The sequence below is a fragment of the Ananas comosus genome, linkage group 6 (genome assembly GCF_001540865.1).
Source record: "Ananas comosus cultivar F153 linkage group 6, ASM154086v1, whole genome shotgun sequence".
NCBI lineage: Eukaryota > Viridiplantae > Streptophyta > Magnoliopsida > Poales > Bromeliaceae > Ananas > Ananas comosus.
In genome coordinates this window covers 10217326-10242714 of record NC_033626.1, presented here as the reverse complement: position 1 = coordinate 10242714, position 25389 = coordinate 10217326, and the positions used below count along the sequence as shown (strand labels likewise).

At 38.2% G+C, this 25389-nt stretch overlaps 2 protein-coding genes across 2 annotated transcripts; both read right to left on the bottom strand.

Annotated features, from left to right (window-relative positions):
• Positions 1306-13632, bottom strand: LOC109712117 (separase). Its single transcript, XM_020235543.1, has 27 exons — positions 12950-13632; positions 12692-12869; positions 12494-12601; positions 11900-12034; positions 11327-11814; positions 11099-11213; positions 10838-10963; positions 9724-10020; positions 9525-9644; positions 9206-9427; positions 8983-9093; positions 8706-8852; positions 8230-8601; positions 8042-8131; positions 7410-7685; positions 7209-7332; positions 6203-7102; positions 5825-6068; positions 5596-5698; positions 5206-5397; positions 4666-4721; positions 4350-4579; positions 4003-4252; positions 3322-3718; positions 2637-2876; positions 2282-2369; positions 1306-2169 (listed from the first exon to the last, which is right to left on the bottom strand). Exons 1-27 carry the CDS (start codon positions 13630-13632, stop codon positions 1649-1651), a joined length of 6813 nt encoding a protein of 2270 aa, XP_020091132.1. The 3' UTR covers positions 1306-1648.
• LOC109712027 (nitrate reductase [NADH]-like) lies at positions 17348-25039 on the bottom strand (the record flags this gene model as incomplete). The annotated part of the gene is given in 5 exon segments (XM_020235443.1): positions 17348-18313; positions 18603-19294; positions 19818-20050; positions 23677-23817; positions 23930-25039. Coding segments are annotated over 5 exon segments (2515 nt in total), but the record flags the coding sequence as incomplete, so codon positions are not given.

Sequence of the window (25389 nt, the reverse complement as noted above, 5' to 3'; positions counted from 1 at the left end):
AAAACTGTTGGAGGCGCGAAGTGAGTGCTGTATTGGCGATTTGCATCTGACAGTCTTGGTTTTCCTGCTAAATGTGCTGCTATGTTAGGTTTAAAAAAATGCTACGACTTTTGTGGCTGATCAAATCCTTCTGTTTGTGGAGTGCGTCAATTTCATGGCAGGTCAGGAACCGCAAAACCTGAGCCTGATGGATGCAGGCATGTATTTTTGGTCCTTTTGTTCTCAGCTTTTGAATTATCTCTTGGCCTGCTGTGCCTTGATATCCCTGCATTCGATATTGCTGCTTCTATATCTACTTAAACAGTATGGAAGTGGTTAAGAATTCTCCGAAACTGAAATTGGCGAGTTCATTCGACGGTACCTAGCATGAATTACATGTTCTTCTGTAAATCACATTACAATGGTCTTAGTGTCGTATTAGGGGCGCAGATGGAGGAACGGACTTCATGCGCTATAGATCATGCCGTCAATAACAGAAACTCCAATTTCTTTTGAATAGAGTCGATAACAGAAAGTCAATTTCTTTTGAATAGAACGAGACTTCGAAATTGAAATATTAAGCAATTAGAAGTATATACTAGGCCATGTCGAAGCTTAACTCACCAATCATTTCAATTTTTTTTCTTATAGTTTATCGTCAGTCCTTAACATGATCTTGGGGATTGTTTGAAACCAGTTTTATTGACTTTTACTATGGAAATGAACTAGCATTAGTGACTTGGCCTCATTTACCCAGTCCACACAAGAATTACAGGTCTAATAGGCAGCTGACGAACAAATCGTACCTTATACGTGGGTTCCAATAACAGAATAAAAATTGACAAATTTTAACTATGCCTGTTACGATGAACAGGTCATGCATAACTTGGCTAATAATCAGCTGTATGGTTAACGACCACAGCCATGAGAACACTTTTAACATAATATAATCAACACGTTATCGAAGACAGCTAGAGCTTCCAGCATGCAAGACATCTAACTAATAGAAGATTATTGAATGCCGATGATGCAATTCAGAGGGAAGGTGTAATAACTCGAAAGCAGATAGCTTGACATAAATAAGAAAAAATGATTCCAGCAGAAGGAAATTGCCGTCTTCCACAAATTCTGCAGATATAAAGGAGTTACAAAGAAACACAGAAAAGGTACGGCAAATTCAGTGAGCAAATTCCCACATCCAGAGAGAGAGAGAGAGAGAGAGATAGAGAGAGAGAATATAAGACTTGCTAGATAGCTTAAAGTAAACGAGTCCACAATCTGCATTCCTGGGCAAACATAAATACAAAAGCTAATCACAGGACTCCAAACTATAACCATTTCGAATATATTAACTTATTTTTTTTTTTCCAATTCGCATACAAGGATGAATACAATTGCTGATGTTTTTCAACCGAATGCACAACTAGAACAAAATGTAAAGTCCAATTCAGGAACTTGCAAGAGCTTGTACATCAGAATCCCAATATCTTTCTTATATATCACTTAATACAAGCATTTGAGCAATGTTCCTGAGTACGAATTGGATGTCATAAGAATGGTGTAAATCGGTATATCTGTATTGCTTCATCATGAATGAGCAACTGAACCAGCAGGGAAAGTCTAGGAGAAATGCAGGAACAAAAAGAAAATCTACCCGTAAAGCAGCTAATCATTCTGATTTTTTCCTCACGAAAGTCGGCACCCCATAACAAACAGGAGATGCCCCAATTAACAATGGGAGCTTGCAAGCCTCTCGTGCCCGGCTCATATATGAAGCTATCCTCTTTCTCCCACAAGTGTGGCATTTATTGCTCTCACGTGATTGCTGAGACTTCTTCCCTCTATACCCTTTCCTTCTTGTCTTTCTAGCATTATCGTTATCTTCTCCAATCTTCATGCATCCGAATTCTTTCACTAATTCAGAGCACCTCGAACAGTCGCTAACAGCTACTGCTTCGTCATTCAGCCATGAATTAAGGATGGCTTTACCAAATCGGTCAATATCTTTATCGGAAACATCCCATAAGTTTGCGACGATAGCAGGAGATCCAGCAAATAAATAGGACAAAGGGACACCTTGAGGAGCATAGCACCCTTTGCAGAAGAGTGTTCCGCTACTACAACCCATAAGGAGAGTAGCTGCACATTGGTCCAATTTTTCAATTTCTTTTCCTGGAATGTATTGAATTCCTGCATCATATTTAATGAATCAAAAATTTCAGATTAGTTGTATATCTTAGCAAAAATAACACCAATATCTGAAATAATGGAAAACAGAGAGTTTGTATCTCCAATGACATACCACTTCCATGACCGAAGTAAAGGAAAAGGTCATGATTCCGCAAAGCCAAAATCAACTCTTCAGTTGTTGGAGCATTTCCAGCTTTCCCCTGCATAAACTTTGCATGACAAAATTTCCAAAGAGAAAGACAATACTTCTATTACAAACCCACTATAATGCTACAATTTAGGCTTCATTTTGGAAGCAAACAGCAACATGACTAATCAACTAATGCAAAGATTACATAACAACTTATTAACCACAGATTTACGTGGGAGGGTGGCAAGTAAAAAAAGAACCTGCCAGTCATAAACAATTTTCTTATCACATGTACAATTATTATTATGTTATTTGCACAAAATAAGAGTAAATTTACCTCCCAGTTGTGATCTTTGAACAGCTTCTCAAATTCCACTTGTGTGCTGCTGAGATCCCCACTAGGGTTCAACAAGTAGTAAGCATTGAAAGGGTCAACAACAGGAAAGTAAGCACCCATTGCATCCCTCTCTTTATGAAGGTGCTGGTTTCTATTGAATCCCAAAAGAATACTTCCTACTGATGGCATGCGATAGATCTCTTGACCCCTTAGCAATGGTAAATTCTCCCAGGGGAGCATCTGCAGCAAGTCACAACACAATTAGCTTTCCATATAGCAATAAAAGATGAGACTTGTAATGTACAAGAGTAGGTTCCTGAGTGTGAAAGTTTTCTGTCTGTTGTAAGAGATGGTAAAGAGCGGAGTAGGTCTAAGACAGAACAATTTTCTAATTATGTTCAGAAACGTAGAAAGGCCACATTATCATGAACTGTTCTATGCAAACTTATTGTAGTAAAATGCTCAGTCAATTCCACTAGAGGAAAAATCTTATTATTCCTATATATAACACTTATGAAACTTCACTGTTTGTCAGCAATTTTAGGGTTTTATGCTTTTTCTCAAGAACAAACAATCAGGAAAAAAAAAGAAACACCAGGAAGGAAAGCAAAATAAGTCACATGTAAAGAAAATTTTACAACAGACAAATAATGCCTTCGGAAGATAAGAACTTTGAATGGCTCACCTGCACATCAGTATCCAGTACAAGAATCACTGGTTCTCTATCTATTGGTACTACCTGCCCGTTGATTGCTTCTTTGAGTAACTTAAGTATTGAGTCTAACAAATCGGCTTCTATCTGGCAAGCTGCAGAGAAAGCCCTAAGTCTTTCCTCCCCACAACATGCTCCCCTACCAAAGTAGCCTTTATATAATACAAGTTGAGAAATGCATGCTTCCGCATCTGCTACTGACTTGGCACCACATAGGATAGCTTTCACAAGACTATGATTAACTTCAAACTCGAATTGAGATTTTAGATAATCGATTAACTTGAATACCATCATGTCCATCTGTTGATGAGCTGAATGGTCACCCAAAAACAAGCAACCCCAAGGTCCCAACCATGATTCCTCCATGATTCTGCATGAGGAAAAGATAATTGAATTCAAGTAGTACAAAAAACAAATTCTATCATCTCAATAACACAACAAATGTTGTTAACTTTGCAATTGAAATGAAGAGTAACTCAAGATTAGAACATACAGCACCAACAAAACCTACACCGATAAAACCTCACGTCTTAATTGTTTAGTTCATCTACATGCTTTCTCACAATGTTCTTAAACCAAATAAAACCAAAAAAAGACAAATGGAATAACATGAGGAAATTTCTACAGCAACTACTAAAATCCAGAAGCACTCACTTCAACAACTTATCTAGACAATTATTGAGCTTGGTTCTCTGTGACCACCACTTGACGAGGTCCAATTGTCCATCAGTTGGAGAAAGAGCTGTGCTAGATAGAGATACAAAGTTCTCTTCCAATAGCTGTTTAAAAGAGGGGGCTACATAATCCAGAACAGTATAACTCCAAGGGCACTTCCAGCTCTTAACAGAGACCATGCTTGTATTGATGAATTCTTTGCCAGAAATAGCATCTTCAATTTGCAGCTCTGACAAGAGGACACTATAGTAAGAAATAGAATGCTGAAACTACATAGTATTTTTTTTTCACTGACCATATATTTGCTTCGCAAGAAGTCGGTTTACCTACTGAAATTGTGTCTACAGGCAGAAGCATATTGATTGGTTGGCTAGTTGAATCCAATCTTGACAGCAAAAGCCAAGCCGGAAAGAACGAAGGGAGAAGGAGAGTTTCTCCTAGGAGATTAACATAATCATCTCCAAGCATGCTGATGCAAATGATAGGAACTTTCGGGAGGCTCCTAAAAAAGTCAGTTATATGCTCTTCGAGATGTTCGAGTTTCTCTACTGAACATCTGCATTGGAAAGATAGCACTGCAATTATGCTAAATCAAAAATATTCGAGCACTAAATTTGCTACTAGGTAAGATAGGAAATTAACCTCACAAACTTGAAAGTTCTGCTGTCTGTGTCAGCCATGATATTACGAGGGCAGTCCTGAAACATAGAAGAGGAAATGATAAAACGAGGGGCAAAAAAAAACATAAAATTAGGGAATTTCAAGCGCAGGCTAGAGAGAGAGAGAGAGAGAGAGAGAGAGAGAGAAAAGAAGCTAATTTTACAGCACTCTGGTGACCAAAGGACTAAAAACTACATCTAAGATACCAAATTGATGATTGAGCAGTCAGTCAAAAAACATTTTCAGATAACATTAACAAATATGAAAAAAGAGAGAAAAATGTAAAATTGAAAAAAAAAAAAAAAGGGGGAATAGAAAAACATGCCAACAAAGAGAGAGAAGGTAAAAAAAAATACAGATAACAATAACCAATATGAAAGGCAAATTAAATTAGTGCACTATTTTGAGTACGAAATTGAATGAACAAAAACCAGTACCCACTAGACAACTACCGTAATTTCACAATTATAAACAATAATACATTTCAAACAAATGGGCTGAAGTGGCGACACAGAAACAAACCTCAGTAGCTTTATTGTTGAAGACCCCTCTGGAACTAGAAAAGTAATGGTGATGCAGAAAAGTACCGAGAGACGCTTGATGGAAGTACGCAGCCCAATGATTCAAAGAGAGGGATTTCTCAGAATACAAGGGTAAAGAAGTAGAGTAATCCAATGTTGAAAGCAAATATATGGAAGCAAGAAGCCTGCAAACCTGCACGAGGACAATTTGGACCTTAACTCACACTCTTAACTCCATATAACTGATAAAAAAAAAAAAAAATACTAGAGGAGGCTGAAAACTTGCTGCCTCATTCAATTATTTCAAAAAGCTAAGAGTATCTGTCAGCATCAATGCAACCAGTTACCAATGTCTAAGCACGGAATAAAAGGTGTAGAATGCGTTCAAGACCTTCTGAAGAAGTGAGGGGAACTGTTGGGAAATTATGAATGCTCTCAACAACCAAGGAACAACATCAGACATTTGTATATTAGAAAGGCAGCAGCATGTGCCCCTGTGCATGGAAAATGTGAATTGAATAAGTATATTAACATAAGTAGGTGCTATTGTTAGAAAGTGATACTTTTACAGTCAAAACAAGCCAGAGCACATTCAGTAACAACAAAAGAAACATAATCACCTAGGTTGCTCTGAAAGGCATCCCTTTAGAGAAAAGAGGCTCATGTTATACAGTATCTCTGCATGCTCAATAGAAAGAGTATCGCCTAAATTCTCGCCCGCAATTAGCTCAATTAAGCGAGGCCCCATAAGTTCAGAGTAGTTGCAAGAAATGGATCTGTAGAACAACAGAGAAATAGATTGCCAATATACATCATGTACTTCATGTGCACCATGCTTTCCACCATGAGCCCCCAAGGATCTTGCTATACAAGAAATAAACAATTTAAGTATCTGAATGGATAAGCAGAAGCCTTTCAGATATTTGGCAGCAGCAGAGTGAACTAAATCATTATGACAATATAATTCTAATGGGAATTTCTAGATGAAAGATAAATACCTATTTTTAATAGCAGTTTCAGAAGAATACGCCTCCGATGGCATTCCCATTTCAGAAACAAAATGGTTTCCAAAGGCCCGGCATTTAGTGCTTTAATAAGAAAACAGCTCCAACATCCTACTTTGTCACATTCATCATCTCTATTGCATTCATCCTCTAGGCGGCTTGTGTTTAGTTTCTTCTCTAAACATTTAGCACTAAGAGAATCAGCACAGAGGTCATGACTCACAGTTGTGTCATAATTACAATCCACTTCACCTGCAACATTTTCATGTTTTTTGTGTTCAAGCAGTTTACGAGAACGAGTTCTTATTGTTTTTGCTTCAGCCACTGCTTTTTCCACCTTCAATATACCCTTTGATGCATTTCTTGACATTTTTTTGGCTTTACTATTCACAAGCGACTCTCCAGCTCCAGGATTCGAGAAGGATTGTTTGTTATACTCTGCCTGCAAACATCTAGGACGGTCGACACTGGAACGCTGGTGTAAAGAAAGACAGATGCTGCATATACATGACCTTACTTCCTTAATGAATGAGGGTGCTGTACCACATTGTCGAGCTCCGCCTTTGGCTTCTACAGCATGATCTGTGTTAACCAAGAGAGTGTTGAGTTCAGATGTATCCCAGAAGTTACAAGGGCGTTGTAATTCAGCATTACTAATTTTCTCTAGAGCTGATCTATACATGCTTATAGCATTTGATAGGCCACTGACAGATTTAATTCCTTTCTCAAAGAGGTTTCTAGATAAATCTCCAGTTTGGATATGAATTGCAACCTCAAGGGTCAGCTTACAGTTCTTGCAGGAAATAATCGTATCATATTCTGCTAGAAGCTTTTTAGCATTACTGAGCTCACTTTCTGCTAACTCCCATAAGTGTTTCTTACGGTACAATTGACCTGAGACAGCATCAAGATTAGTTTAGTGCTAATACATATAGGACAAAAAGAAATGCAAAATTGACTAAATGAGAGAAAGGTAGGAATACGCATTTAGAGAATTTACCTAATAATGATGAAAAAGCAATCCCAAAAGTAGGTAGACTTTGCTGATGGGACAACTCTTTTCCTGTCCGGAAAAGTATTTCAGCTTCAGCAGCATCACCAGTTGATTCATGAATAATCCCCACCTAAGTATTAAGATATCAGGCATAATGAATTATCAACGACTTGTACTTATTTTATTCAAGAAAATACAAATATAAACCTGCAAAATGCTTTCAAGGTAGCATCTAAGAACAGCCCATGGAGTAAGGAAGGAGTCCTCTATGTTTCCGGACCTACAATGATCTGGCCAAGTTTCAGTTGCAACTGATTCCATCGCTTCAAGGTGAACAAGGTCTGGTGTTGTCTGATTTTCTTTTTCAGCACTTACAGGCTGTTGTGGTTGCTGCTGCTGCTGCTGCCGCCTAAAGTAGTAGATGAACTTCCTTTTTAGAAGTCTCTTTCGCAACTGAAGAGCCTCTCTTGAAAGGCAAAGAGCCTAAACAATAAAAATATTCCATAATAACCATAATTAATAATGAACAACCATAACTATTCTGCAAAGTATAACTTGATATTCCAAAAACAATAATTACGGTGTGCAGCTTGGTTTGGATAATAGTTTGGAGCAAAGAATCAGCTTGGCAGGAATACCAGAATCAATTGATACTAGCATTTTACATGCAAGTCGTAGTTGGTTCTTTCGTTTCACGAAAAAGATATTTGTTTTAATGGCTAACTTCTGACAGTGATCTGTAGTCATAATTGATGGAACGCTTAAAATGCAATTCATCCAAAGGGAAGTTTATTCCTAGCTGCATGAGTAATATCATTTGGAGTGTAATAGTATCTTACCTCAAAATATCTTCCCTTTAACAGAAGCCTTTCAGCCAAATCATAATACAGATATCCAGCAAGGAAAGTTGATTGACTTGACAAAGGAACCTACAACATCCAAAACAGGAGGATTAAAATGTGAAAATTCTGACATTGTTGAGATCAAGGGCTACGAATTTTCCTTTGATTTTTCAAACAGAACTTACAGCAGAAACAAGAGAAGATGCAACCCTTTTAACTTCATCAGCACTGACTTTATGAGCAAATGACGTTTGAAAACCATGATCACTTAATTCAGGAAAAACTGAATCAGTCAGTGACACCTTCTGATGAAACATACATAGTGAAGCCTGATTACCTTTTACACAACTAATCCAATAATCAACAGAGCTAGCATTAACACCGAAGTGTTTTGACATATTCAAAATGAACTGTCCATCCATTGGAATGGTACAAAACGAATGATTAAGACGCCTATCATTCCATAGCAAGGCAAAAAATCTTTCAAGAGCAATATCCGCGCGATTCCATATCATGATCAGTAGCTTGCAGATGTCAAACTGAAACTCCAAGCATCCCTGGGTGATGCACGCAAAGTAAGTATATTACATCGCATAGGCACTACACTACCGTGTATACTACATAGACAGAGTTTACCAGTTGCGTGGTCTGCAAGTCTCACCTTCATGGCTAACAAATCAGCTATGGAACACAATAACGGTGTCATATTTTCAGCTGTCATTTCAAAATTTCCATCTATACAACAAAAATCCTGGATGTCAATGCTTAGCCACAAATTTAATGCGGCTTGAACATCTTGCAGGATAACCTGTTTCACAACCAAAAATTTCAGAAATATTGAAAGAATGCCCAAATCTGAAAGTTTTCTTATTCCTACACAACAGCTAAGGATCAAAATATCTTCTTAACCTCATATATAATAGCCCTTCACATGCTACCTTACAGTCGAGATTGGCTTCCTGGGCACATTGTGCATGCAAGCAGTATGCGATGGCCAACTGATGATGTACAGTAGCATTACCTCCAGAAGAATCTAATGATATGTCTTTCTGTTACATCAGAACTATATGTCAACTATCTAACTTTGTTACCAAGGTTATGCCACATAGAAGAAAAAGGAAGATAAGCAACATCTTGAAGGTAAACAAATTACAAGCTTACAAGTAAACAAATGGCTTCAGAGAGACATTTCAGAGAGCCATTTATGCTCTCTATTCCGCAAGCTCGAAGTACTTTCGCCTTTCTAACAAGTACCCTTGATCTTCCCAAATAACAATCTCTTGACACATACATAACATTTAAGAGAATATCCACAACTTTTAGTTTCATCTGTTTACAAAGAACTGGGTTTCGAACTTCCATCATGTCATATGCAAGAAGCTCCTGCAAAAATTAAGACAATTTCATACAACATTATATCTATGAAAAAAAGGAGTAATTGATAGTAACTGCCATGAAATTTGATGAGAAGAGATCGAACCTGCTCAAGAATCTTGCCTGCAATCTTCTTTGGGCATTTTGGACAGTATCTCAATAGTGAGGAGTAGAGAACTTCAGCATTATCTACCATGTCAACACCTTCAAAATCTTTACACATTATCTGCAGTTTCAAGAAAGATTAGGTAGAATAAAGACCTTCCATGTACATCAAATAAATTTCATTATTTTTAGATTAGTACCTTAACCCATTGTTTAACCAAGACCAAAGAGCCATTTAGATTTTCAAATATGCCTTCAGTGGCTGACAGTTGAAATAAGCTTTTTACAACAGTTTCATTCGTGTCGGTGGCACCACATCTGTGTAGAGTATCAACTATTGTTGCAATCCTTGTGAATGCATCATTAATGACATCCTTTACCGAATCCTTAGATATACAATCAACATTAAACCCCCGCAGCTTGTCCGAGTATCTTCTGCAGACTAGATTGACATTTGCCCATATTGCTTGACAACACAACTGCAATACTATTGGTACCTGAATGAAATGACAATGGCAATTAGATAACATTACTGCCACCTAAAACATAAAACATGCAAAATTTTGCAGATAGAGAGCTCAAATGATTAAGCAGGCCAGATTTCACAAATGCAAAACAGGTCATTTCTATCACAATCAACTAAAAGAAGTAGAAGAAAAACCAAAACCATCTTCTTACAACCACATGATTATGTATGAGTTTTATCTTGTTGCCCATTGGCTACAAAAGAACACAAAATTAGAGGCAAAAAAGGCAGAATTTGCAAAGATAAGAGTTTTACTTAATTTGTCACTCAAATTATACAATCCAACAATAGCCAAATCTGGTAGAAGATCATTGCATACCACCGTTCAGTTGAATCATTCCCTCCAATCGATTGACAACAATAAACTAACACAAGCCAAATCTGGAATAAGATCATTGCATACAACATAGGAAGAACTCAGAAATATTGAAAAATATGTTAACAGTATATCCAGCATTTTCTCAGAATAAGATCACAACGTTTTAAATAGTCATTTACCTAGCCATTATTAATGCATCGCCATTCGCCACCGTACCCTATCTGGTAATTAAGCACTACTCGATGTAGCTGACATGGAGCTAGTTTCAAGGCATGTTTACCTTGTCTCTTGCTACTTAGAAATCCTGACCAAATATATTAGGTGCCTTAAAGTTGCATATAAATAAAGAGAAAATTTCATGACAATACTGCAACAGTGTCAACAATAATGTCAAACAGAAATCTAAGGAACACAGAAAAATAGGGATCCAAGGTTCAACAAAGTTGATCAACACTAACAACATATATACCTGTTTGAAATGCCCAATATTGTACAACGAAGCCCCAATATTATTGAGTGCTGAAATAAGAAATCTCAGCTCCTGAGGTTTAATCCATTCACTTGATATGGCGTAATTAATGGAGGACAGACTCTTCTGAACTACGAAAACAGAATAAATTAGCCAGAAAAAAAATAAGTCACAGCAGTTTTGCTCAAAACAAAGTTAAAAACAATCTTCTTTGTAATACCACAATAACCAAAGTACAAGACCGATTATACAAGGTTAAACCTGATAGTTTCCAGTGGTGAGAAAAGAGATTCTGAATGCTGAAATGGCCACTTCAAGTAATGTTCCACGTCTTTCCTGTAGCCTCTCTTTATCCTTTTCAGATGTCTTGATGCTTCTATACAATTAGGGAAACAGACATTGAAACTCGTAAGTCTTGTTCTGGCACTTGTTTAAAGAATTTCAGAATTCAGTAGTTGCAGCAAACAACGGTCTATGATACAGGCTCACCTGAAAGCAAGGATCATCGAATCACAGAACAGATGTAATGCATTCAAAACATGGTCTATCTTCACAAAATGACAGATCATTTTCTTCTCGGACAAGTATTTCCAGGCTGTGTTTGCATATTGATATAATATCTTGCATAAAAACTCTAAAGCATCTAAATACGAGATAAAAGAAGCACTTCCATGCAAGTATTTACACTCTGTGTGGATATTGGACTTCAGAAGCATGGTTGATTCATTCTGTGCCTCTAATGGATCACCAAAAGCAATATCAGTCCTGTCGCTAGCGACGTGAAAATATCTTGCTAAACTGCCCAGTGAATCAGTCAACTTCTGAAGATTTTCTACATTGTCAAGCAAAGTTGTATTTGTAGTACCCTCAGAAGATAATTCAAAATTATCTCCGGCTTGCTTAACTTGAATATTATTAGATACGAAGTACAAGGCAGTAGCATAGAGAATCAGAATTGAGGCAATAGGAGGTGAAACCTGACAAGAAAAATAAACAATTCATCAGAAAGAGATTATAAACGGCAAGGTATCACTTTCTATAAAAGCGCCAATATAAATGTACCTCAAAGAAATCACCTCCTTTTTCATAAAATAATTCCGAAAAACCTGTAAGGGCATCCATGTTGGCAGCACAGAGGCTGTCAGCAGAATACAATACAAAATCGAGTAACTCATTTACAGATTTCGACACACAAACCTGCTCATACACAAAATGCATGAAAACAAAACTGCGAGTCAGTTTAAATATAAAAAACACACCTACAGGAGCAACACATCTCAGACACTTTAAGACAAATAATATGACACAATTTCTACTATGCACAACAGACAAAACAAAAAGAAAAAAACAGAACTTATTAGGTGTCTCGTAAGATCAAACACATACGGTCAACATGCTATGCTTCAAAACTCATTTTCAGCTTTCTTCACCACATTACGAATTTCAAAATCAAAACTAGAAAATAAAAACAGGTGTTGCATCAAATGCCCTTCATGTCTCAACTAATATCAATAATTTATCATACACTTGTAAATACCAACATCTTTTTTGCCACGAAAATCAAGTTATGCATGAAGAATTTGTAGTTCAGGTTGTGATAATTACTGACCAAAGAAAATTGAAAGTGTCAGCAACTATATTCAAAATGGAAATTACCTTGCAGCCACATTTTATTGACTCAAGGGCCAAATTTAGTATATCGAACATAAGACAGGATCTGCCTTCCCAATGCAAGTCGATGGAAGAACTAATTTTGCGAGCAATCTGCAATTCACATGCCAAAGACTTACATCCCATCCAATTTATTTACTTAGAATAACTTTACAAAAACAAAAATTTAGCTAGTGTACTAACTATCGGAAAACGGTCGATTGAAGAGGGCTTCGCACACTCTCTCAACATGAACATACAGAACCGCTGTACCAAATCCGTGTCAAAAGACATACATTCTACAACCAGGAAATTTGAACATCTGTACAAGGCATTCACAAGTAACCAATGATATTTCTTCAGCGACTCAGGATCCAGAAACCTGCATATATGGACAAAATTAACATCAGTGCTGAAATTTTAGGGTCCATGTGTCGGAATCAGCCCAGATCATTCACTTACGGGAGCCATGGCTGAACTTGCTCAACAAGGGCCAAGATCCTCTCAAAAGCAGCTCCATCCTTTGTTTTGTATTTAGAAGAACAGTTAGCAAGGCTGATGATAATCTGGATGGCCAAAATTGTGACCTCTGGATCATCACAACCTGCGAGCTTCGGATCAGGCAATAGGCATCTGGCGTCGGCGCTTCTCCCCTTCTGCGACCTCGGTGCTGAAGCAGCTGGGATCAGCGCCGATCGAAGGCTCTCAAGAAGAGATAGCGCCTCCTCCTCGGCCTCTGCATACCTTCCCTGACCTTCCAAGCAGCAAACGAACTGTCCCCTCTGGAGGTGCACCGAGTAGGGCTTCCCCGCGAGGCACGGGCCGATGCACGCCAAGCACTCGAGCAAAAGCCCATAAACACCGAGAAGCTCCGCCACCCACTCTGNTGGTGCGGATGAGATGCGCCGCCTTGCGCTCGCTGTAGTGGCCCTTCTGTATGATCCGGTCGAAGAGCTCCCCACCGGCGCACAGCTCCATGACGAGGTGCACGAACAGGGCGTCCTCGTAGGCGCCCCTGATGCGCACCACGTTGGGGTGCTCGGACAAATGGTGCATGATTTGGATCTCGCGCCACACGTCCTCGTAGTCCTCGCGGCACAGGAGCTTGCGCTTGGGGATGGATTTGCACGCGTACTCGGCGCCATCGGATTTGTCGACGCAGAGGTACGTCGTCCCGAACTGGCCCTGCCCCAGCTTCTTCCCGATGCGGTAACGGTCTCTCAAATTGGGGGTTTTGTAGGGGAGAACGGAGGAGGGTTTGGAGGAAGAAGAAGAAGAAGAAGAAGGGGGAGGGAGGGAGAGGGAGAATGGGCGGGAACGAGGGTTTCGAATGGACACCGAATGGGATTTAGGTTTTGGTAAAAATGTAAGAAGACCCCCTCAACTATAAGAAAGTGTCAAATACTGTCTTCAACTTAATTTTTTTTTTCTTCTTTTAGACACTTTTTTGATTTCTAACTTATTCATTCAGCTACTCTTGTTAGTAAAAAAATATATATTAATAATTTAAATTTACATCACTAAATAGTTTGATAATTTTTTTTTACTTATTTAAAATGTGAAAACCCGACGTCAAAGAAACAAAAAAAGTTTATGCGGCTATTTCAAAAGATACCATAAATGAAGAATGTCTATACAATTTATTTTTGACTGTGCTTAGATTTCGTTTGAAATTGCGATAAAATTACATTACGTGCGGTGAGAATGTACGGTGGTAAAATATCTGTTTGTTTCCGTACGTAATATTATGTTATGCATATTACGATGAGTCGGTTATGATAAATTTTTTAAAATTTCACCAGAAAATACAGAAATATATTTCTATATGTTAAGTCTTAATAATAAAATAACAGGCCAAACACAATTAAATTTGACAAAAATAATATATTTTAATTGGAATATATCATTTCAGTTATTTATTTTTTTTGTCTTATTCTCCGCACGGCACTTTACTACTCATTCTCATCTATTATTTCCGCTCATTCTACGCTCCATACTTTTCATTTTATTCCTCACAATTTGGAAAATAAAAAATGTCACTTTGGAAAAGCAAAATTACTACTTTTGACTCTTTATTTTAAATATTAAATTATTTAAAAAAATAAAATATTTATTTATTATTTTATATATTATTTCATTACAAATGCATCTTTTGGATTTTTGGGTGGCTTAAGCGGTTGACTCGTTGACTATGGTTTGGGAAATCTTTCGAGTCGTGCGCTGTAAGATTCGGGTGCGCGGTGTGATGGGCCCAGGCCCAGATGTAAATATCTTTCTCCAAAACTTAGGCTTCTAATGGGCCACTTTGGTATGAAATTCATATGCTACAAAATTTGAGTTGGGCCACATTTTATGGGCCACAAATGGGTTTAGTACGTTTCTTATGAGATAGTGGAGGAAAACGAAAAAAAGGTGGTGGTTGAATTTAATATAAAATATAATTTAGTAAAAATAATTTATTATAAAAAGGTGAATTTAATTTTTGTTAATTTTCCATTCTCATAAAATGTGAAGTTATTTTTGGCCGTAAATACTCAACTTAACCAAACACAGTTTCAACAAAAATGTGAAATTGTTTTTGACCGTAAATGCCCATTTTCGTTATTGGTTTGCCATAAAATTAAGTTTGTCTGTAACTCCACTTATGCAAGACGTTGAACTTACTTCGCCGTGGGTAGTGCTAAAGTAAATCGCGGAAGAGAAAAATATAGAAAAATAATAATAATTTACTGTTATAAAGTTTTCGCCTTTTTATATGCTAGTATGAATTTTTCTAATAAAATAAAAGCAAAATTATATATAACATACATGAATTATAGATCATTGTGATTTGGCTATCAAACCTTTCAAACTTTCAATTTTAGTAGCGAGCTTTTCAATTTGTTTGATTTAAGTTATTTGAAGATTTTTTTAATACAAAAATTAAGATCATTGTTACTTTAATAAATTTATATTTATATGAATTTGCATAAAATATATAGATTGAATATGTAAAGATAAACAATATACTCAAATTTTAAAGTTAAAGTTATTAACCGGCTTAAATCAAATAAATTAAAAAAATATGTAGCAAAATTAAAATTTTTGAAGGTTAAATAGTCAGATTAAAATAGGGGTAATTGGAATAAGTTTTATATATTCTTACATAAAATAAACAAAAAAAATATATTTATAGTTTCAAAATCACTAACTTTCTATCAATTATGTAAATTAAAAAAAGAATATTTATAGTTTCAAAATCACTAAGGCTTCGTTTGGAATTGCAGGAAAATTGTGTTTGCGTACGGTCAGAAAGTATATTGAAAAAATACGATGTTTGTTTCCGTACATAGTATTACGTTCCGTATATCGCGATAAGTTGGTTACGATATATAATTTCTTCGATTCCATAGGAGAACGCAGAAACATATCTCTATATGTTTTTACTTTTTACCCCAATGTTATTTTATCTAATAACATTAGATGGGCCGTAATACCAAATTAAGCCTAACTTTCTATCAAAAAACAATAGTGGAAAAATATTTTCACCCAAACTTTAGTTTTAGTAAAAGTTATTTTCAATCTGAAATTCACTACTGGACAAACATACAGCTCCTATGTGATCCGTATGTAACCACCAGTAAAATATACATCTATAGATCTAAAAAAAAATTTAAAAGTTTAGTTCTCAAAGGGGTTACGTGTCGCGTTCTCCTTTTCTCGTGCTGTCCATTCCCCCTCTCCCCGATCCTTTCACCCGGGCTAAGCGGACTCACGTGCCACCCGCCCCGCCTCCTTCCCCCTCTAGATCGGTCTAGATTTGCTGAGTTCTCATAGGGGTTACGTGTCATGTACTCTTTTTAATTCTCGCACAGTCCGTCCCCCCTCTTCTGATCTGTCCGCCCTCTCTATCTTTCAATTTGCTTCTAAGTGCAAAAAAAGCCAAAAAAAATTCTTCTATTAATTTATTGCTGTATCTCTCCTAAGACAGGTCTAAATAAAAGATTGTAGCGATTATTAGTCTGGGTAGATTAATTTAAGCATTTCTCATTCCAAATTAAGCGTAGAAAACGCTTTGCTTTTCCAAGAGATGTTTTTTTACTAACTTAAAAACTCATCTCCTTAGAGCAAGTGCCAAAGGACTTGGTGGTTGGTATCCAAGACTCAAATTTGAATCTTTGTTGATTCACATTTCTAGCTAAATTTATTTCTAAATGAAATAAAAGAAACGGATACCTATCTCTCTCTCTCTCTCTCAAAAAAAAAAAAAAAAAAAAAAAAAAAAAACCTATCTCCTTACTGCGTTTCAAAGATTCCGAGGTCATAAAATAATCCTAAATTAAGAAAAGGAAAAGAGAAAAAAGAAAAGGAAAGACTCTTGTGCTTTGGTGATCTTCCTTTCCTTTTATTTTCTCCAAATTAGTCATTGAAATGCTTTGGCTGCTTTTTGCCCAATATGGAAAGACGGATAAAACATGAGAAGGGAAGGAGCTCTTAATTCGCTGCTATGTATTAATTTTATCTTAACTTATGAATTCGTTGTATGTTTCTGACACTAAAATTTAAAAATAAAAGTTCAAGAGAAAATAATTATAATATTTGGATAGAGACAAAACTAAAACAGCAAATCGGAGACAGCAAATCCGAGAGCTCCCTACTAAAATTATTTTTCTAAAAGAGGGGGATCCCTTAATTAATGCCAAACAAATTCTAAGATAAAAGAGTTTAACAAATATATTAATTAAAGGCAAAAGCTACTTGAACACTTAATTTCTGAACATATATCTTACATTGTCACCCTCCAAGAAATTATACAATCATTTAAAATTTTGAATATTAAAAAAAAAAAATGATAGGACTAGTTTAAAGAGTTGCATACCAAAAGATACAAAGTAACAACTAGCTTACATATAGTCATATACTAATAGATCATACAAATTACAAGCGACCAAAGAGACCAAAATCATGGTCTCAAACTGTGGACCGTTCAGTTGATCAATTTATACATCGAGCCTCTACGAGAAGACCTAAACATGCACGGCTGAATTGATCAGCTCGATCTGATCACTTGGACGAGCCGTAAACTCACACCTAATATTAATCCCAATGTCACCTCCCTCCTTATTGATCAAAGAATGCTAGGATAGCAACAAATCGACGACATATATACATCCCTTTTTTTCTTTTTCCTTTTTTTTTTTTGGCACATAATCCCTTACAAGCATATCAAATTGTGTAAATATATTCATGAAAAGTTGGTATCCGACGTATACATAGTTGATATAATCAAAAAAAAAATATTAATATTTATACGCAAATACCAACTTCACAAGAATACATGTACGCAATTTTGCTCTTAGGAACCAGACCTGTACGTGCACGGAGATCTCCGTGCTTCCACTTAGAAAATGAGGCACGAGTTTTCAAGGTCATACTTCATTTTCTCCAGGTTGGGGCGCACGGCGAACTGGATCATCGGCGGCGGCCCGCACACGAGCGCGAGCGTCTCGTCGTCGCCGCCCAGCGGCACGTGCTCCCGCAGCACCTGCTCCGTCACGAACCCCACGCTGTACGGCCACCCTGCCTCCGGCCGCAGCACTTCGCCCACGACGTACCACACCTTGAGCCGGTCCGGGTGCTCCCGCGCCCACCGGTCGAGCTCGTCTCGCAGCAGGATGTCGTCCTCCGTCCGGTTCGCGTACACCAGGTGCATCTCCGTCCGGTCCTCCGGCTGGTCCCGCAGCACCGCCTGTATCACCTGGTAGACCGGCGTGATGCCCGAACCCCCCGCGATCATCGCCAGCCGCCTCGCGAACCGCCGCTTGCCGTTGATCAAGAAGTTGCCGCNGGCACGTACTCCCGCATGTGCGGGTGCTCGGGGTAGCTGCTCTAGCCCGTGAAGCTGGAGGAACAGTTCTAGATGAAGTTCCCGCACTTGGGCTTTAAGGGCTTGCCGCCCGAGTACTGCGTCGTGGAGCTTAGAGAGGGCGAGCCGAGTTTTTATCTATAATTTCCTGGCAACCCCGTGTAGCTCATGTGGCCCGCGCCGTTGAAGAACTAGTTGCCGTTCGCCGCCAAGCGCTCCGCCGACCGCTACTAGCGCCCCCCAAGCCCGTAGTGCGGCCAGATGGTCCACTTGCCGTCGATGTTGGCCGAAAGAAAAATGTGCTTACCAACTGGCAATCCGAATGACTGATCCGAAAATGGAAGCGCGAAGCGGAAGAGGCGGACGTCGTGCGAGACGACGGTCTTCGAGACGAGCGTGCACTGCACCTTCTCGCGGGGGTTGGAGAGAGCCACCGCGGGGGCGCGCGTTGCGGTGGCCTCGCGGATGGTGGCGAGGTGGGAGAAGTTGGAGGCGCCGTGGACGGAGGCGTCGGAGGTGTAGCCGGTGGTGACGAGCTCGCCGATGCGGTACGTGTCGAGCAGCTTCTTGGCCTTGTCGGAGTGGATGGAGTCGAACTCCTCGGTGCAGTCGGTGCCGGCGTTGATGAGGATGCTGTCGGCGCCGCCGGGGTGGTCCTTGAGGAAGGCGGTGCAGTCGTAGACGTGGTCGTGGACGACGATCCACGCGGAGTCGGGGGTCGAGTGGCGGCGCACCTCGGACATGGAAAACTGCTTCGTGACGGTGTTCATGAAGGGGGTGGAGGTGCTCTTCTTGAGGGCCGGCTGGGCGCCCTCCGAGGACTCCATGTGCTTCTGCCGCGCCATCCAGCCGCCGGCGAGGTTGCCCGGCTGCGTCGGGTGCTCGAACACTAGCCCGATCTCGCCCCTGTGCGGCTTGCACACGTTCACCCGCACCTTGAACCAGCAGTTGTTCATCATGCCCTGCATGGATGCACGATAATGTAGCGCATATCAGGTGTTTGATTTCGGTACTTAAATGGAACTAATTCCCAACTATGAATCATTTGAATTTAATCTCTAATTTTTTAATTCATTTTATTTTATTATTTAATCTTCTAATTTGATTTGATTTGATTTGATTTGATTTCAGTCGGCTAATAATATTTAAATTTCAAATTTTAAATATAATTTTTATTTTTGTACATTTAATTAGTATATTTTACATAATCCTCACAACAATATGTTTATTAAAATAAGCAACCAATTTAAGTTTTGGAATTAAATGTCGTTAGCTGACTCAAATAAAATATATTGAATGGTTTATAGTAAGATTAAAATTTTGAAAAGTTATAGATAATTCTAAACAGTTTTACCTAGAAAAAAAAGTGTACACGTTGCTATAGTTACTCTTTTGTTGATTTAAAAAAGAAAAAAAGAAGCTATGTAATAGAAAATTTGTTCCAAAAGTTAAAAAATTGTATGCATCCGGTTGCTTGGTGTTTACCATGACGTTCCAGATGAGCTTCTCCGGCTGGGTGTTGAGGGACTCGTCCCACGCGCGGACGGCGATCTCCTTCGCGCCGAGGAGGTCTAACACCTCGACTTCCACGGACCAGAAGCACCAGCACCAGTACTTGCCGTACTTGTTCGGCTTCTCCGGGCGGTCGAGGGAGCAGACGTGCCACGACTCGCCGCCATCCAGCGTGACTTCCACCCTCGTCACCTTCCTGCCTCCACCTGAAATGCGAAGATCATATCAGCACCGGCACTGCAACGGCCGATTTGCTTAAACAATTTTTAAAAATATCAAGTGAAAAATTTGTACGCTAGTCTTTGGGCACCTAAAACTACTGTCCCATAATGTGGTTCATCTAACTAGCGACTAGGGGTGTCAAAGTGCCGAACACGAGCGAACTGGGACTAAACTAGCAAAACACGAACTGACTTGTTAAAGTATCGAACCGAAAAATTTAACTCGTGTTCTCGTTAATAAACGAACCGAACACGAACTAACTGATCACGAGCTGACCAACGAATAATAAGTTAAATAGATTAGATTAGATATAGACAAAAAATAAATTTATAAAATCTTACCCGTTAGACTTTAATCTAATGCTTGAAACTTTACATATAAATAAGTTTTTTTATAATTGAGCTTGACTTTTTTTTTTTGGCTAAAAATTAAATAATAAAGTATTATATTAATATACAATTATTTATTTATATATATTAATTTTTTATAATTTTGAGCTTGACTTTATTTTTTTTTGGCTAAAAATTAATATAAATATATAATATATATAATATGTAATTATATTATATATATATATATATTATATTATATACTAATATATATATATATATATATTTGAGCTGTTATCGAGCCGAACACGAGTGAGTTGAATTTAGCTCGTGTTTGACTTATTTATTAAATGAACTAAAAAGTTCAGCTCGTATTCGACTCGTTTACTAAATAAGCGACTAGATCTCGAGCTTATTTCGAACTGAACACGAGCCGATTTGCGAGCAGCGAGCTGAATTGCGAGCCTTACTCACATGCACCTTTGAAACTGATTTTGTTTTTCTTTTGTCTTTATTTTAATAATTAATATGTGGCAAATAATTGTCCTTACAGATAAATTGTCTGGATTTGGTCTATCAAACCAACCGTGGACCAACTGGTTGATCTTTTCTTAATCCATCTCAACTTCAAATCCAAAGACATTTTTAGATGTACGAGCATCTTATTAATATAAATAATTTTATTTGTGCGGAAAATTTATAGCATTAGCCATTAGGTAAAAGGAGAAGTATGATCAAAAGTCTCAAAGAGCATATTGTATCTTCAATGAAAGTTAAGAATAAACAAATTAATTAATTATAAACATGCATTAAGTATTCAATAAACTCAAAAGTCTAGTTTGCTATTTAACTGGATCTAGACCCAGTAAAGACAAAATATGGAACTAGCTTTTCAGTGACCTTTCACTCCATTAACGGGCACAACAAATTCGGCGAACGCACATCCACATGCATGAAATGGTCAAATTAACAGAGCAAATTGTACAGCTAACAGCAGCAAAAAGCTAAACAAGTAAAACAACTAGTCTTAAACATATAAATAAAATATCCCTTGCTTATTAGCCTAAGTAAGTAGAGAAAATCAGCTTATTCAAAGGGAGAATTGAAAAATGTAAGTTTAAATATTTGTATATTTATTTCTCCGAAGTTTAAAATATCGTATATATTTCTGCAAAGTTTTACTAATTATGAAAAATGATAAAGGTTGATATCACCGTTCTAATAGCCCACAATAGCTAATTTCGATCCGGCAAAATATTGTACTACAAAAATGTGATAAAGTTTTGACCCGTCGAAAAATATATTTACAAAATTTTAAAGTTTGCAGAACTATATTTTTTTAAAAAAAAAATTTAGGGGGGACACATTTAGGGCTTGTTTGGTTCAAGGGTGGAATTGAAATGGATAATGGAATGGGAATGAATTAGAATGGTAATTGGAATGACCCACTCTTCTAAGATATTTGGTTTATTTGTGGATTGGGAATTGGAATGAGTTATTCACATTTCATTGTTTGGTTCGTATAAATTAAAAAAATTATAGAATACTATAATACTAATTTTACTCTCAAATATAAATTTATATTATTTAAAATGTATGAAAAATATAATACTATTCTCTAATAAGTTTTTCAAAAAAAATATCAAATTTATTTTTAAAAACTTTTATTGATGTGGGTTAGGGATAAGGTTTTGAGAGAGGATAGTTTTTTTTTTTTTTTTTTGATGAGAAAGGAGTGGAGAGAAGGAGGGTGAGATGGTCATATGAGTTTCGAGAACTTAGTGGGTTTCCGAAATGAAATCTTAATCCGGGTTAGAAGACCGGAATCAAGTTGAAGGCTAATGGATCATTCCCATTCCAGTCCGGAATAGGAATCCCAAATCGATTCATGCGAACCAAACAAAATTAACCGGATTTGATAAACGATTCCCATTTCATACCCAAAATGGATGAACCAACAAGCCACTTACAGTAGTAAACAGGAGGTGGTAATTGGATCCGGTCATGCTCCTAATTGAGAGCTATTTAATATATCTATTATGATACCAAACAGTGTTGTCTAGTATGTGAGTCGTCTATATTATGATGAATACTGTGCAACTCTTAGTTTTTTTTTTTTTCTTTAGGCCTGTTTGGTTCGGGGATAAGCGGGGATTATCCCCACTATTCGCCCAACGGGGATCATTTTTTACCGGAATATTTTTATTCCGGTCAAAGCTTGCTATTCCCGGTTATTCCGGAATAGCAAGCTTTTTACTATTCACCATTTTAGTGAATAGTGCTATTCCCATGCTTAATTCAAACTTATTAAATTATAAAATAAATTAAAACTAAATTATATAAATACTATATTATATTATAATACATTATTATTATTAAAATATTAATTGTGCGTATATTATACATATTATTTATATTTAAATATTATAAATAATTTATTAATAAATATATATTTAAATATTAAAATAATTAAAATTTAAAATTTAAAATATTATAATAAATTATATTTAAAATTTAAAATTTGTAATCTCAAAATTAAAGTTTATAATTTTAAATTCCACATTTTAAATTTTAAATTTAAATTTTGAAATTTTAAATTTTTGAAATTTTAAATTTGAATTTTTTTTTTTTCAAATTTAAATTTGATCTTAAATTTAAAGTTAGAAATTTAAAATTTAAATTTTGAATTTAAAATTTGAGATTTTAAATTTTAAATTTTAATTTCAAAATTTGAAATTTAAAAGTTAAAATTTTAAATTTTAAAATATAAATATAAAATATAAAAATTTAAATTCTAATATAAATAAAAAAGTGATAATATTATTAATTTTTATTTATAACTACCCACTTTAAATCTTATTCCATCTTACCTAACCAAACGTTATTTTTCTTATTCCCAGGAATAACCCAATTTTCATCCAAACGCAAAATTGATCTAATCTCCGCTTATACCTCAATTTATACCTATCCCTGGAATACCCACTTTTTGCTTATCCCCGAACCAAACGATACCTTAAAGTATATATATATATATAATCTGAGATTTTAGAGAAAAATGAATCTTTGGCATTGTTGACACGAATTAATCCTACCATATTCCTAATTTCACATATCGAATGAGTAATATTTGAAATATCATATAATGTTCTAATAATTTAAATTTTTAGAGAAAAATGATCTAGCATTGCTATTTTACATTGTTGACATACATTATTGAGAAACACAAAGGAAACTCATGCCCCATGCAGTAGTAATTAGAAGGGAGAAGGAACTTTACTCACCGGAATAAGCATAGCCTCTCATGATGTAGGGCCGCTGCGTGGTCAGCGCATTGATGGGCAGGATCTCGTCGTGTCCGGGCGTCGTGATCACCGAGTTTATGTTCAGCTCGTTGATGATGTACTCCGGCTTGTACCACCACACTGCGCCAACGAAAAACCCGACATAAATAAATATATATACATGTAAATTAGTATACAGCCGCGCGTCTAAATAATAATAACAATGATGGTGTATATATATATGTATGTATACCTTCTTCGTTGGCGAGCTCGGCGTCGACGTGCGACGGAAGGACGCGGTTGTCCCTGTAGTGGTAGTAGCTCTCGGACTGCTCGGTGGAGACGACGATGCGCTTGAGCCATTTGACCATGCGGCCGCCGATGAAGCCCGGGATGATGACCCGCACCGGGAAGCCGTGGTCGGGGGCGAGCAGCTCGCCGTTCTGCATGTAGGCCAACATGACGTCCCTGGCCGGGTCCATGGCCACCTCGCGGCGCAGGCTGGTGCCGTACTTGGACCCTCCGCCTCCCGGCAGGTCCTCGGCGCCTTCGAAGCAGACGTTGAGCGCGCCGTGCTTGCGGCCGACGATGCCGCAGCGGCGGAGGACGTCGACGAGGCGCGCGCCGCGCCACACCGACGTGGAGATGGCGCCGGGGCCCCAGTTGAAGCCCACGGTTTGGCGCACCATGTTCTGCTCCTTGCGCCGGTTCCCGGCGCAGACGAGGGTGACGGGGAGCTCGACGGGGGGGAAGTCGTGGACCAGCTGGTCCATGGTGAGCCGGAGGGGCCGCTTGACCAATCCGGTGACCTCGACGGTCCACGTGGACCAGTCGGCGCGCGGGACGGGGCCGTGGTTGCGGACGTAGTGGAGCGGGGCCGGGGTGATGAAGCCGTGGTGCATGAGCCGCGCGAGCGGGGGCTCGCAGTTGAAGGGGTGCTTCCCCGTGAGCCGGATGAGGGTCGGGTTGCGCGGGACCCACGCGTCCGCGGTGCCCTCGTCGCGCGGGTCGTGGACCGCGGGCTCCACCTCGAGGAGGTGCTGCGCCTGCGCGCGGAGCAGCGCCTTCCACTCCGGCTCGTCCGAGTCCGAGTCCGAGTCCGAGTCCGACTGCGACTCGGACGGCCGCGGCTTCGAGGAGGGCGGGTCGAGGAGGGCGGGGAAGCTGCAGCCCCGGACCGGGGAGTCGGGCCGGAGGTTCAGCTGCAGCCCCGGCTCGAGCGGGCCGAACCGCCGGTTCCCGACCGATGCGGCCATTGGTGGGTGAAGCGGAGGGGAGGGGCGGAGGAGGGGTTAAAGGGAAAGGGAAATTTTTTTGAGGGGTTAAACTGAATATTCTCTTTCCCTTTTCCTTTTTGTGCGCGAGGAGGAAGGGGGAGGAGGGAGCTCTTATTTATATGTGTGGGGGGTGGGGCCTTTCTAAATAATGAATCTTGGGTCGTTTGGCGAGTTTTAGGCCCCGTCTGGTTCACGAGTTAAGCGGAGACGTTATCTCCCACTATTTTACCAAACAGAATGATTTATTGGGGAAATATTTTATCCCGATCAAATTTTATTATTCTCGATTATAATTAAATTAAAATTAAATTATATAAATATAATATATTATATATTATAATATATTATTTTTATTATAAAATTATTAATTGTACTAGATTAATACATATTATTTATATTTAAATATTATAAGTATTTTTTATTAAATTAAGTTTAA